This window comes from Akebia trifoliata, chromosome 11 (genome assembly GCF_017979445.1).
Source record: "Akebia trifoliata isolate Shusen 1 chromosome 11, ASM1797944v1, whole genome shotgun sequence".
In the NCBI taxonomy this organism is placed as follows: Eukaryota; Viridiplantae; Streptophyta; class Magnoliopsida; order Ranunculales; family Lardizabalaceae; genus Akebia; species Akebia trifoliata.
The window spans coordinates 48,431,520-48,444,014 of NC_141385.1; the positions used below are offsets into that span (position 1 = coordinate 48,431,520).

General features: G+C 35.8%; 2 protein-coding genes across 4 annotated transcripts; both read left to right on the forward strand.

Annotated features, from left to right (window-relative positions):
* Positions 1 to 1,390: 1,390 nt before the first annotated feature.
* LOC147392300 (Ribosomal protein L1p/L10e family) lies at positions 1,391 to 7,495 on the forward strand. 3 transcript variants are annotated; one of them, XM_086457471.1, is made up of 11 exons: positions 1,391 to 2,243; positions 2,844 to 2,921; positions 3,245 to 3,286; positions 3,392 to 3,497; positions 4,333 to 4,397; positions 4,487 to 4,531; positions 4,624 to 4,731; positions 4,852 to 4,939; positions 5,721 to 5,767; positions 7,008 to 7,098; positions 7,201 to 7,495. In XM_086457471.1, exons 1-10 carry the CDS (start codon positions 1,482 to 1,484, stop codon positions 7,083 to 7,085), a joined length of 1,419 nt encoding a protein of 472 aa, XP_086313597.1. In that variant the 5' UTR covers positions 1,391 to 1,481; the 3' UTR covers positions 7,086 to 7,098; positions 7,201 to 7,495. The 3 variants fall into 3 exon arrangements, with proteins under 3 accessions (XP_086313597.1, XP_086313598.1, XP_086313596.1); XM_086457472.1 differs by having other exon boundaries at positions 7,249 to 7,495; XM_086457470.1 differs by having other exon boundaries at positions 1,392 to 2,243; positions 7,008 to 7,495.
* Positions 7,496 to 8,589: 1,094 nt separating this feature from the next.
* Positions 8,590 to 12,495, forward strand: LOC147392301 (Protein kinase superfamily protein). Its single transcript, XM_086457476.1, has 6 exons — positions 8,590 to 9,070; positions 9,153 to 9,391; positions 9,483 to 9,618; positions 11,445 to 11,703; positions 11,788 to 11,920; positions 12,015 to 12,495. The coding sequence occupies exons 1-6, from the start codon at positions 8,908 to 8,910 to the stop codon at positions 12,288 to 12,290; spliced, it is 1,206 nt and encodes a 401-aa protein (XP_086313602.1). The 5' UTR covers positions 8,590 to 8,907; the 3' UTR covers positions 12,291 to 12,495.

A 12,495-nucleotide genomic window follows, 5' to 3' on the forward strand; every position in this document is an offset into this window, starting at 1 on the left:
CAATAGATTGGGCTTCGGCTCAGTTGAAAGGGTAGAGGTTGAAAACTGTTTTCAAATGTTTTTTTTTTTTTAATAAAAAAAAAAATCCCTATACACTTTACACCTATCAAGAAATGTTTTTCAAAGGCCAATGATTTTTGGGGCCCCTTTTCTTCAATAAAATTGGGACTATGGCTACAAAAGCCTAAACTTTTAAAATTGTGTTTTTTCAAAGCATGAACATGGATAAGACTCCTTCCTCAATAAGGAAGTCTTTATGACCTAATCTAAAATTAAAGCCCCTTGCATTCGAGGGCACAAAATCAAGTTTTTTTTTTTTACAAAAATGATCAATATGGTATCTAACACCTTCCTTGTTTTCTAAATGGACCTCTTACCTATATTTTAGGTAGATTTTCGTTGAATCCATACAAGAGTCACTACAAAAATTGATATTTCAAAACAATCTTCTGCGTGCCCATTCACATCATTTTCTAAAAAGAATGACGACGACTAAAAATCCATGTAATATAGATGTTTCGAATTCGAAAACCACATAGCTACATAGATCCATCAAAATGTTAGCCGAACTCCATAAACAACTAGAATCAACCCAATGTTGATAACTGTCAAATTAAGAAGGAAAAATTACTTAAAGGGCCCTCACTGAAGGATTTCTTTCTAATTGTCCATAAGTTTTGCACGGTAGCTAGTAAACTTTTTATTTCTTGATGATCTCTTGTTACTGGCGAACTCACCGTTTTTTATTTACTGTCAAGTTCACCACTTTTTATTATTATCAAACTCGACACTTTTTTATTTAGTGTCGAGTTCACAATTTTTATTATTGAACTCACCATTATTTACTATCGAGTTCACCATTTCTTAAATAAAAAGTGAACTTGACACTAGTAAAACCCACCAATTTTCAATTGTAAAATTTTTCCGACTAAAATACATGGAAAGATCGACCAAAAACTCGAGACAATGACTTGTTTATATGATTTCAACCCAAAAGAACCATTCTTGATTAATTTTCGTAAAAAAAACTAAGAAGAAAGTGAAAAAAAAAAACTAGTTTTTAACATGTATTTTCAAATATATTGAAAAAACCTTTTAAAATGACTTATTCTTCTTTCTTAAATCATTTTCGATGGAATGAGGTCCCCAAAACTCAATTGAGATGTCAAAAATTCAATTTTTGGATGAAAATAGTATCTTCGAACGGTTAGGACATTTAATCATGAGAAATGTGGGAGATTAGGTCCGGGGTCTATTTAGAAAAAAACCCTTCCTTAAGAAAATTTTCCAATTGAGAACTAATCCGGACTTGAGCAAGGCAGGCTGTTTCCAAAATCCAAACAGGCCAAAAGAGGATACGAAATGAATTTCTCTTAAACATTGGGGGTATCCTCGTACTTAGGAAAACCCTTACACAGTCACAGCTCCATCCGCACTTGAGCTCCTAAAACCCTGCACACGAGTCTTCGAGCTCTGCAACTATGGCGGCCTTAGAGCTCATCCTCTGTCATGCTCGCCGCCATTGTACCATGCATCCACCTTTGCAAATATCTCTTCTCCTCCGCTCTTCTTCGTCTCTGCAAAATTCTCAATCAAGAGATTTAGGGCCTTGTAAATCTCCATTGATCTTCTACAGCTCAAACACAACTTCAAGATCTTCATTTATAGGGTTTCAAAACTTTTGCTCTTCATCAGAGACTCAGACCCAAGAACCTGTTAAAACTCCCAATCAATCTGCATCGCCATCAATTAAACCAGTTTCTTACGCTATAAAGCCTAAAGATCCTTCTTCATCCGAGGAAAAAATTCCTGATAAATCTAATACATCAGAGTTTGGGAGACAGAGAGAGATTGGCAGAGCAGATCTTAAGAAACCTGAGATCGATTTCGGACAAACAACAGATACGGAGCCTCGGACTTGGACTCGAGAAGACATTCGATACGTGAAGGATGTTCCATCGGTATCGCCAGTATCTTATCCCGCACGAGTTGCAAATCTTCCTGAAGACAAGGCTTCTGCTCCAGCTGAAGAAGCATCGAAGGAAGAAGATGTGAAGGGAGAGAGTAGAGTGGAGAACGAACAGTTGGAGCAGGAGAGGAGGAGGATCGAAACTGATACTCGGATTCGTAGGGTTCTTAGGGCTGAAGAGGAAAAGATTGTTCCTTTTCCAACACTCATTAAGTTGGAGAAGAAGAAGCAGAAGATTGTTCTTGATCTTCAAGAGGCCATTAGGGAGGTCAAGGTCAGTATAAAAATTTCTCTTTCAAGAAAAGTTGAATGAGTATAAATTTGCATATTGGATATTTGATTTCCAAATGAAAGAAAGAGAGACAGCAAGTTATGAATTAAATTCTATAAATCAAACTTCGTGAAACTTGTGACTCATCTTCAAACCATTAGATTTGATGATTGAATTTCGGATTACAGATTTAATAGCTTTTTTCAAATGCAAAAGAAATTCAGTAATTCCCATAACTTCCAGAAAAAAGTTTGATTTGATGTCATTCTATGTTAGTTCATCGTGGAATTATTATTTATTAATGATTATTTCAATAAGAGTTGATGGAAACTGAAGCACTTAGGTGCCCAGATTACGTTGCCTAAGAAATTCTAAATTCCGATGTTTAATTCCTTATAATCAAAGACATGGTCGTTATTCATTATTTTGTTTGATCTTATTTTAGAATTTGATGCTAATGATTGAATCAGATCCGCACAAAATTTATGCCTTTTATTTATGAATCTTTGTTTTGGTCCTTATCCATTATTTTCTTGTTGTTCAACCTTCTTTGTGGAAGTTCAGTCTTTGTTAATTCCCAAGTCATTTCTAGTTATTGTTCAGGCTAATGCTATGGGGAATTTTGAGGAAACTGTTGAAGCACATGTGAACTTGGGTGTTGATCCACGTCGAGGTGACCAGGTATGGTATCTTATCTATGCCTTCTAATTTGATATAAGAAAATTTGTACTTTGTAGTATACATTACATTCCACCATAATGCCAATGAAAGCTAAGGTATGATTTGTGATCCCTATACTTTCAGGCTTTATGTGGTTTATAACCACCGTTAGTTTATGCAATTCTTTCAATATTTGATTAGATAAGATTGCTTTTTGTTCTTTAGTAATTAATTTTTTTTTACTGTTAAATAGCATATTAGAATAGTAATTTTTAATTTTTATGTAATTCCAATAGATTTCTTCTTTGAAGAGCTCTTGCACTAATATTTGAATTAAATTGCAGATGGTGCGTGGTGCCACCACTCTGCCTCATGGCACTGGAAAGGTATACGTTACCCTCTTTTTTGTAGCTCATGCTTGATCATTGTTATATGGCTTTTGTATGTGATGCAGTGCTCTTTTTATTTAAGAGGAAATTATTGTATCCCAGATTGTCAGGGTAGCTGTGTTTGCTGAAGGGGCAACTGCAGATGAAGCCAGGGCTGCAGGAGCTGATGTCGTTGGAGGAGACGAACTTATTGAAGAAATCAAGAAAGGTAATGTGCTACTTTCTTTGATACCTCATGATTGACAAACATAAATCCTGAATACTAGATGCAAAGGGGCTTCAGTAAGTGGTTTCTATTGAACTAAATAAACCTCCGATGCCGTGAAACAAAAATGTCCTTCAAGGAAGACTTCACCAGCCTATTTGAATGTGTTGAGCCATTCTTGAATCAAGTTTTTTGGTTTCTCTCCATTACTATTTACTTTTCTTGTTTTCGAAGTTGTTTTTTCTCCTTGGGCAAAACACACCATGTATGGTGAAAGTGTGGATTTTGCATGGATTCTTCTAAATGAGTGAGAGAGGAGAGCTCGTGTGAGACATATATTGGATTCCAAATCTGGGGATACTGGTGCGGAACTTCTGGATTTATTTTATTTATTCTTTTATTTCAATGCTCCATATTAGTTAATATTTACCAGTGGCTATGAGGTCCTCCCCCCCCCCCCCCCCTTCTTCTTTATAGCATCTTCTCTATCTATAAAAAGAAAATCACTTGTCATATTCCGTACCGGTAGTATATAAAAATAAGTATGTTGTTTTACAATGCTTGAAATATATTGGTTAGACTATGAATCCTGTTTATCAGGGTTTGCGAACCTCACACTCTGTCCTCCTATTGGACTTTGACACTTGTTCTTGTATCAAGCAACATAGATGCATGCCAATGCACCCTTTTGAGTGACATACAGTTCTGCTGCATTTTCTATTCATTATCATTTGGTATCTTGTCATCTTACTTGAAAAATATTAAAAATCCTTTCTTTGAACTGCTATAAATTTATCCTATGACTTGGCTTTAAAGTCTTGAACATTAAACTGTGCAGGAGGTGGCAAGCTCAATTTTGACAAGTGTATATCAACCCCCATTTTCATGCCTCGTCTAGGAAAGGTTTGGGGCCTGGAATGTACTTACAATATGTGATGTTTGATGAAATACTTTTATCACTCAAAAAATTACATTTTTTCCCCTTTGGTCAGATAGCAAGGATTCTTGGACCTCGTGGTTTGATGCCAAACCCAAAGGTGAGCTTCTCTTCTTATCCTTTTTGGCTGCCTATGAACATGTGGATGGATCATTTTTCCCTCAGTTTTGTTTGTTCTGCTATGTTATATAGCTAGGTTCTGTGACCAGTGATGTTGCTGGGGCAGTACAAGATGCAAAACGTGGCCGAATTGATTTTAAAATTGACAAAACTGCCATTGTGCATGTGGGCCTGGGGAAGGTAAGATTATTTATCCTTTTATGCATCATTCATGGATGTGCAGATGTATATACCAGGGATTAGCACATAAGACTTGATTTTTACAGCTATACTTCTCATAAGAATCATCATCATTTACAGGTGACTTTTTCAGAGGAGTCTCTACGTGAGAATGTTGGCGCATTTGTGAATGCTCTTTTGCTTGCAAAGCCTGTGGGTTTAAAGAAGAGTGAGTAATAAACATTGTGCTTCTGATGTTTTGTTTTTAAGATGAAGCAAGTATAGAGACTCAGGGATACTGCATAAATGAACACGCCCATGGACTGAACAAACTAAAATATATCCCCATATATTATAAATGCCGTGATAAAAAAAATAAATTTCTGTAGAATTTCCACTCACAATCAGTATATTCCATCTAAACTATAAACAGGATAATTTCTAATTTTCGATAAAGTTTGTATTAATGTGACAATACATGAGTGTATGCTGTTGTCATTGAAAGTGTCCAGCATGGAAATCAAGCAAACACATGGTGTGTTTAGAAAGCATATGTGCTGCTCCTCAAAATGTTGGTAGAACCTTTGGTGATACTGTTGCTGTTTTTTTTTTTCCTGATTAAGTATATAGCTATCTTAGGAAAGAAAAAAGGAGACAAAAATGAATCAGAGACCAAAAATCCGGAGGTCAAGTAGACCTACCTGACATAAGAAAAAGAAACAAATTTTCTTTTTCAAAGTATTTAACATTTGGGGGAAAAAAAGCATAGCTGCATTAGGTGTCCATGTTTTCACTTGAAAATTGGTCCTATGTTTTTTATTTGAATTGGAAGAATTGAATTGTGATCGACATTTTAACTGTAAGATTTTTATTTAAAGAGATTCAGATATCAGATTCAAATCATTTGGTTTAAGATGTAATTTGAATTGTAGATTTTAAATCAAGAATCATAGGATTTTAGTACCCAGCTTTTTCATGCTTTTAACAGTTTTTTCTTCTTTTTATGGCAGCTTCCAAATATGCTGGATATGTGAACTCCTTCACATTGTGTAGCACGGTAAGATCACAAACCTTGTTTTGTCTCATTTTTAGAGCCTATATGTGTGTGTGTGTATTTTAATCTCATTTATACGATAATGTCATAAACTACAAACAATAAATAAATTTAAAAACTTTTTTTATATTATAGACCAAGGTCTCATTAACGTGTGGGCACTCAGTGCCAAAGTAGGCCACTACAACTCAATCAAGACTAGCAGTATTTGGCATTCTGATGCATGTTAGAGGTCATTACATCGAAAAACTTCTCATTTATTTCTACAACGTCCACAATTTCATGGGGATGTCAGCAACGTCTGCAACTGTCATTCTCTTCCATAAATGCTCCGTAAGCGGGGTGTCTATTTTGTCTTTTAGTGCAAAACAGTTTTTTTTTCGTAGTTCTTTGTAAGTAATTTTTTGTTAGGTTTTCTGATATTTATGAAAATGCCATTATAAAAGTATAATAGTACCCTTGCATTCTTGCATTGAAACAATGAATGCTTTTAGAAAGTCAATTGTTGTGGAGGTTGCTAACGTCCCTGTGAAATTTTAGACATCAGCAGTTTATATATATATATATATATATAGATATATTATTAAATCTACCAATTTTTTTTTAATATTTTAAAGTTAGAGCTATATTTATTTTAGGTTTTTCATAAAAAGAACAATGCACGGTACATACTACACATAACTCCATTGAGTTCTGTTATGCCTTTATATATATATAAATATATTATTAAATCTACCAATTTTTTTTTTAATATTTTAAAGTTAGAGCTATATTTATTTTAGGTTTTTCATAAAAAGAACCATGCACGGTACATACTACACATAACTCCATTGAGTTCTGTTATGACTTTATATATATATATATGTATAAATATATTATTAAATCTACCAATTTTTTTTTTTATATTTTAAAGTTAGAGCTATATTTATTTTAGGTTTTTCATAAAAAGAACAATGCACGGTGCATACTACACATAACTCCATTGAGTTCTGTTATGACTTTATGAGTTTCCAAGTGACTTGGAAGAGTTTCTAAACTGACTTGATGAGATGATTCAAGTGTATTACACTATTACAAATTATGACTTGACAAGGAGTTACCGCACTAAACAATGGGAAAAAAAATTACCTGAAGGAAATTACGGAGGACTCTTATTCTTAGTTGGTTTTGCATTTATTTAACATGTTTGTTCATCAATGATTCACTTTCTTGATGCATTTGATTTGATGGTACGCACATGCAGTTGGGTCCTGGATTCCCTGTTTCCATACAGTCATTATCGATGGCAGCAGATCATTACAACAAATTACAACTCAAATGAAGCAACAAAGATGGTTTGTGGATTTTATCTTCATTTGTGGATATTTTTTGCTACCAAGTATAAACAGTTATAAATTTTGACGAGGTTTTTAATAATTTATATTCCAATGTGTTAGGGAATTTTAAACCAAGCTTCTGATGAACAATGGTTTTCGGCTAAACAGGTCAATCCTTCTAGTGTAGAGTATAAAATGTTCAAGTTGTGAATGAGGAAACACACCTGTCCCTGTTATTTTAATCTAGTGTAAAAGTTATAAGAAACTAGGTTTTGTATTGTCGGTCTGTTGCACCGGCTGCTTACTTTGGAAATATGTTCTATTGGGTCACGTCCTTCCATTGGGAAAGAGGGTGTAATTGTTCCCGATAAGTTATCAAGGATATGAAAACAGGTAGGTTTATTGGATTTTGAATGCTTCTTGGAAGTGGGAGGAAGAGAAAGAAAAGGGGGGGTTTGAGATGAACTTGTCTTGTGAATGAGATTTTGGGTTCTTCTCTGTGATTGACGGATAGGGTTTAAGGCTAGCTTTTGAATCACTTCTTCCTGGTTCGGATGCAGATGGTTCATGTTCTATTGGCCCAAAAATTGGGTTAAAAATGGATTCTTATTATTAATGGTCTGTTACTTGCATAATCACAAAATTCTCTGCATTTTCCCAAAATTTCGTAAAATTCTTTGAAAAAGGGACTAGGCTGATTAACAAATCAACGAATTAATTGGTAAAATCTTATCCATTGATCATGAAATATGGTAACATTTTTATCGATTTGCAAAATTTTATTTATTTTTAACATTCTGATATCAAGAGCAAATAGGTTTTATGGGGAGGTTGAAGGTGATGGGTTATAGTAATTATCTCTTGAAACATCATTTGTATATTTCTCAAAATTTTCCCCATTTTTTAGTGGAATTTTATCGCTTTTATTCAAATTGATCCCCAATATTTATTGAATCTGAACTTTATCATCTTTATTTCTAATTGAAGAAGTTGAGGCCCTAATTTAGTCTCAATCCCAATAACCCCGTGATTTAACCAAAACCCAACACTAATTTTGATGGAGCTCAAATAGAAAACCCCAGTTAGACTATTAATTCGATTCTGGATCAATAAAATGTGAGTCAGAACGTATATTATGTTACGGGTGGCTGGCGTTTAAGGGCTAAATTTTTGACCAACTTTTTGGCAAAACATTTTTCGAAAACATGAGTTAGAAGTTTTGGAATGGGCTGATTTTTGGTGAGGATGATCTCCTCATTCCAAAACTTCTAACTCATGTTTTGAAAAATGTTTTGTCAAAAAGTTGGCCCTTGAACGTGACCCTTATGTTACATATTTTGTATATCAAATCGGATTTGATTTGAATCTTAATATTTAAGATCGGTGAGAGCCCAAGCTGATGAGATCCGATTTAATTCTTATCGGATCAGCTTTATGTTTGATCCAATCCTCATTGGATTGGTCCATGATCTACCCGATCCGATCCGATCCGATCCGGACCCAATCTGCTAATTGGACAAGTCAGAGCGCAACCTGAGAAATAGTCAGCAACGTTCCACATTTGGTCAACTTCAAACCAAAGTTCTACTCTCTCTCTCTCTCTCTCCTCTGTTACACCACTGTCAGTGTGGGCTTTGGGAAATGGGACTCTTTTGTCTTTCTCTTCTACTCCGTTCCACTTCTGTGTTATTCTCTTCTTCACCAATCAAAACTTACCCAATCATCTAAAAAAACAAAATCTCACATTATACATTAACTGGAAAAAGAGAGCAGAAAACAAATAAGATCTTCAAAATGTTCTGGAGTTAGGGTTTCTGGTTCAGAAGAATGGAACCAACATCAGCATTAGTAGAGGATCGAAAGAAAGAAGGAACCATTCTCGTTGTCATTGTCGTTCTCGCAGCTTTATCTTTAGTTTCACTTCTTCTTGCCTTCAGCTACTACTGCTACATCAGAAACAAGGTCAACAAACGCACAAAGAACCAGCAAAGTAAGATCTCTCGTTTTCTTCCAATTTTTCTAGGGTTTCTTTGAATCTTTGGTAAAAATTTGTGTGTTTTTTTTGTTTCAAGAGTGTGATTACGGTGAAAAAATTGGGTTGGCAAACATCAAAATCTCCACAGAGAAGGGTCTTCATGTGTTTACTTTCAAGCAGCTTCATTCGGCTACTAGTGGGTTCGGAAAATCTAATGTGGTTGGGCATGGTGGATTTGGATCGGTTTACAGAGGAGTTCTTTTTGATGGAAGGAAGATTGCTGTGAAGTTGATGGACCAAGGAGGGAAACAGGGAGAAGAAGAGTTCAAAATGGAGGTTCGATAGCGTATCCATTTACTTAAAAAAACATGTTTCTAGGGTTTTGATTTACTTACTTGTTTGGTGATAAATTTTTGGTGATTGATAGGTGGAGTTGCTAAGTCGTCTTCGGTCTCCGTATTTGTTGGCTTTGATTGGATACTGTTCGGAAAATGACAGGAAATTGTTAGTTTATGAGTTCATGGCGAATGGTGGGCTTCAGGAACATCTTTATCCCGACCGCGGTGAGTTTGCGTGATTTGGATTTGTTTTGGTGTTTAAATCTTAGATTCTATAACTGGGTAAATTTGATTTGGGAATTTTAAGTGAATTTGTTATAATAACATGGTTTAAAATAGCGGAATGTATGGACTGATACCTATCATTATCAGCCGAGAACAATACAAAACAGTGACCTTCGACATTGAATGTTTCTCGGGAATGTATCCAATGTATCGGTCGATAACCTATCGATTTTTTTCACTAACTGAGACATTCAATCAATATGACATTTTAAAACTTGGTTATACCAACCTAGCTAATACACCAAAAACATCTAGGTGTTAGTTGTTTGGAAAGTTAAGCCTGTAATTCTTTGGGATTGTAACACACCACCATGCTCCGCAGTCAATCTCTGTGCCCCACTCTTTGGCAGCTTTCATTCTGGCACCCTTGTTTTTGGGGTTCCACTCTTTGGTCCTTTTGCCCAGGTCGTCCCTTCCACTAATACCCCTGGTCCCACTTTATGGCAGCTTTCACTTGGGTTCCCTTCTTTTTGGGCCCCTAGGTAGCCCTTTTCCCCAAGTTGCTCCTTATGAGGTTTGAACTCGAGATGTGGTTTTGGCTTTGATACCAAATTATGCGAACCCAACTAATGCACCAACAATACCTAGTTGTTAGTAGTGCAGAAAGTTAAGCGTATATCTCTTTGGGGTCCTAACAATTTGGCTACATTTCAATGAGTATCGCCAGTATAATTTGTTAGTTAGATTGATGACTAGATCACTAGCTTTTGTTTACTATACCAAGATACTGATCCACCTATAACCTAAGACAATGATTGAAGCTTTCCTAGAGAGATTGAGTTTGTGGGCTTTGCTAATTGTTGTTATATCCCTCTTCAGTCAAACTTCATTGTTTAATGGCCATTGAACCACCTTGGTGAGGTGGTAAAGTCCTTGTGTGTGCTAATACCACAGAGCTGGGATCATAACCACTGTGTTCACACTTAAACCCCTATAAGAAAAAATGGTGATTTGCTTGAATTTTATTTGCCATTCTTCCACCAACCTAGCCCACTTCTCTCGTCACACCCTGTGTATGTGTTGCATGATCATGGGCTTCGTAAATGTTCTTGATTTATTAGGTAACTTTTCCTCTTGGACAAACAAATAGTAGATCATGTGAAAGTGCCACATATAATTATGATATTCATATGTCGACTAGAGGTTCTGAAAGAGTTGATAGAGTTTCTAATTGGCCAAACTGATCACTGAAAAATAAACTTGTGATTAAATTAAGCAATGTCACCAATGACTAAATCAAATGGAATTAATGACCTATATTATTTTTTTTCCTCTCTGTTTCTGATTAGATAGATACAAGTATAATTTTGATTGTTTTGGATTTATATTGTAATGATAACCAGTTTCCAGAGAAATTTTTTGTCCAGTTTTGAAGTGCATGCATTGTCCATAATTAGTCATTCTATCTACACTGTTGGCGAAGATAATTATCTAACCCTGAGGCTAGCTTTCTAAGGTGGTTGATAAAATTTTCGTTCACTAAGGTTCATTCGGATATCTTTCTTGCCAAGTCTTTGTCATAAGCCAGTCTGTTCAGGTGAATGTACCTTGGATGGATGGTCGGTGTGGTTGATATGTCATAGGTAGTGTTGTAATTATCCCAAGTGTGCTTTTTAAAGCTTTAGATGTCAAACTTTTTTTTTTTTTCCAAGAAATGTTTTTGTGATAAACTATTATGTTACTCATGGTTGCTGCAATCAATACTAAGGCATATGTAAAAATGTTATTTCTTCTTGAATTTTACTGATCTGATTTTAGAGTTGCAGATTCCAACGGTGGTGCTTCGAAGTTGGATTGGGAGACCAGGTTAAGAATAGCTTTGGAAGCTGCGAAAGGTCTTGAATACCTTCACGAACATATCAGCCCTCCCGTGATTCACAGAGATTTTAAGAGCAGTAACATCCTCCTTGACAGTAATTTCCATGCCAAAGTCTCAGATTTTGGCTTGGCCAAGCTTGGATCTGACAAAGCAGGGGGGCATGTTTCCACTCGAGTGTTAGGTACCCAGGGATATGTCGCCCCCGAGTAAGAACTAACAAACAATTAGTTTCAATCATATTTAAAAGCAATACTTGTTCATTATCCAATGAATGTTTCATTTCTATACAGGTACGCATTAACTGGTCATCTGACTACCAAATCAGATGTTTACAGCTACGGTGTCGTGCTCTTGGAGTTACTCACCGGCAGGGTTCCAGTTGACACAAAAAGAGCTCCCGGGGAAGGTGTTCTCGTGTCTTGGGTATGCTCCTCATCACTCTCTAGTGCGTTAATTTCATTGCATTTAACAAGACATAAATTGGCTGTCTAATACTCTCCTCTTGGATGTACAAAAGGCTTTGCCTCGTCTTACAGATAGAGAGAAGGTTGTCCATATTATGGACCCAGCCTTGGAAGGTCAGTATTCGATGAAAGAAGTTGTTCAGGTTGCTGCCATTGCTGCTATGTGCGTGCAATCAGAGGCGGATTACAGACCTTTGATGGCGGATGTTGTACAGTCGTTAGCCCCACTTGTGAAGCAACACAGGCCAACTTCAAAGGTAGGTAGCTGCTCTAGCTTCCATGATGTTAAATCTCCAAATACTCATGAGTGCATTAGAGCTAGTACATGAGAAATTAACCCGAGCTAACCATAAATATGTTTATGCAACTCTGTTTATCTTCTGTTTTAGAGGATTTATAATATCTAGGATTCGTCTCAGGTTCTCTTTAGTTTAGAAAATCTTTCATGGAAAATGGTGACTAACCATGTAGCTTATTTACTGGAAACTTGTGAAATCTGAATGGATCGATCATGTTGGACTCTCCACTAAAAAT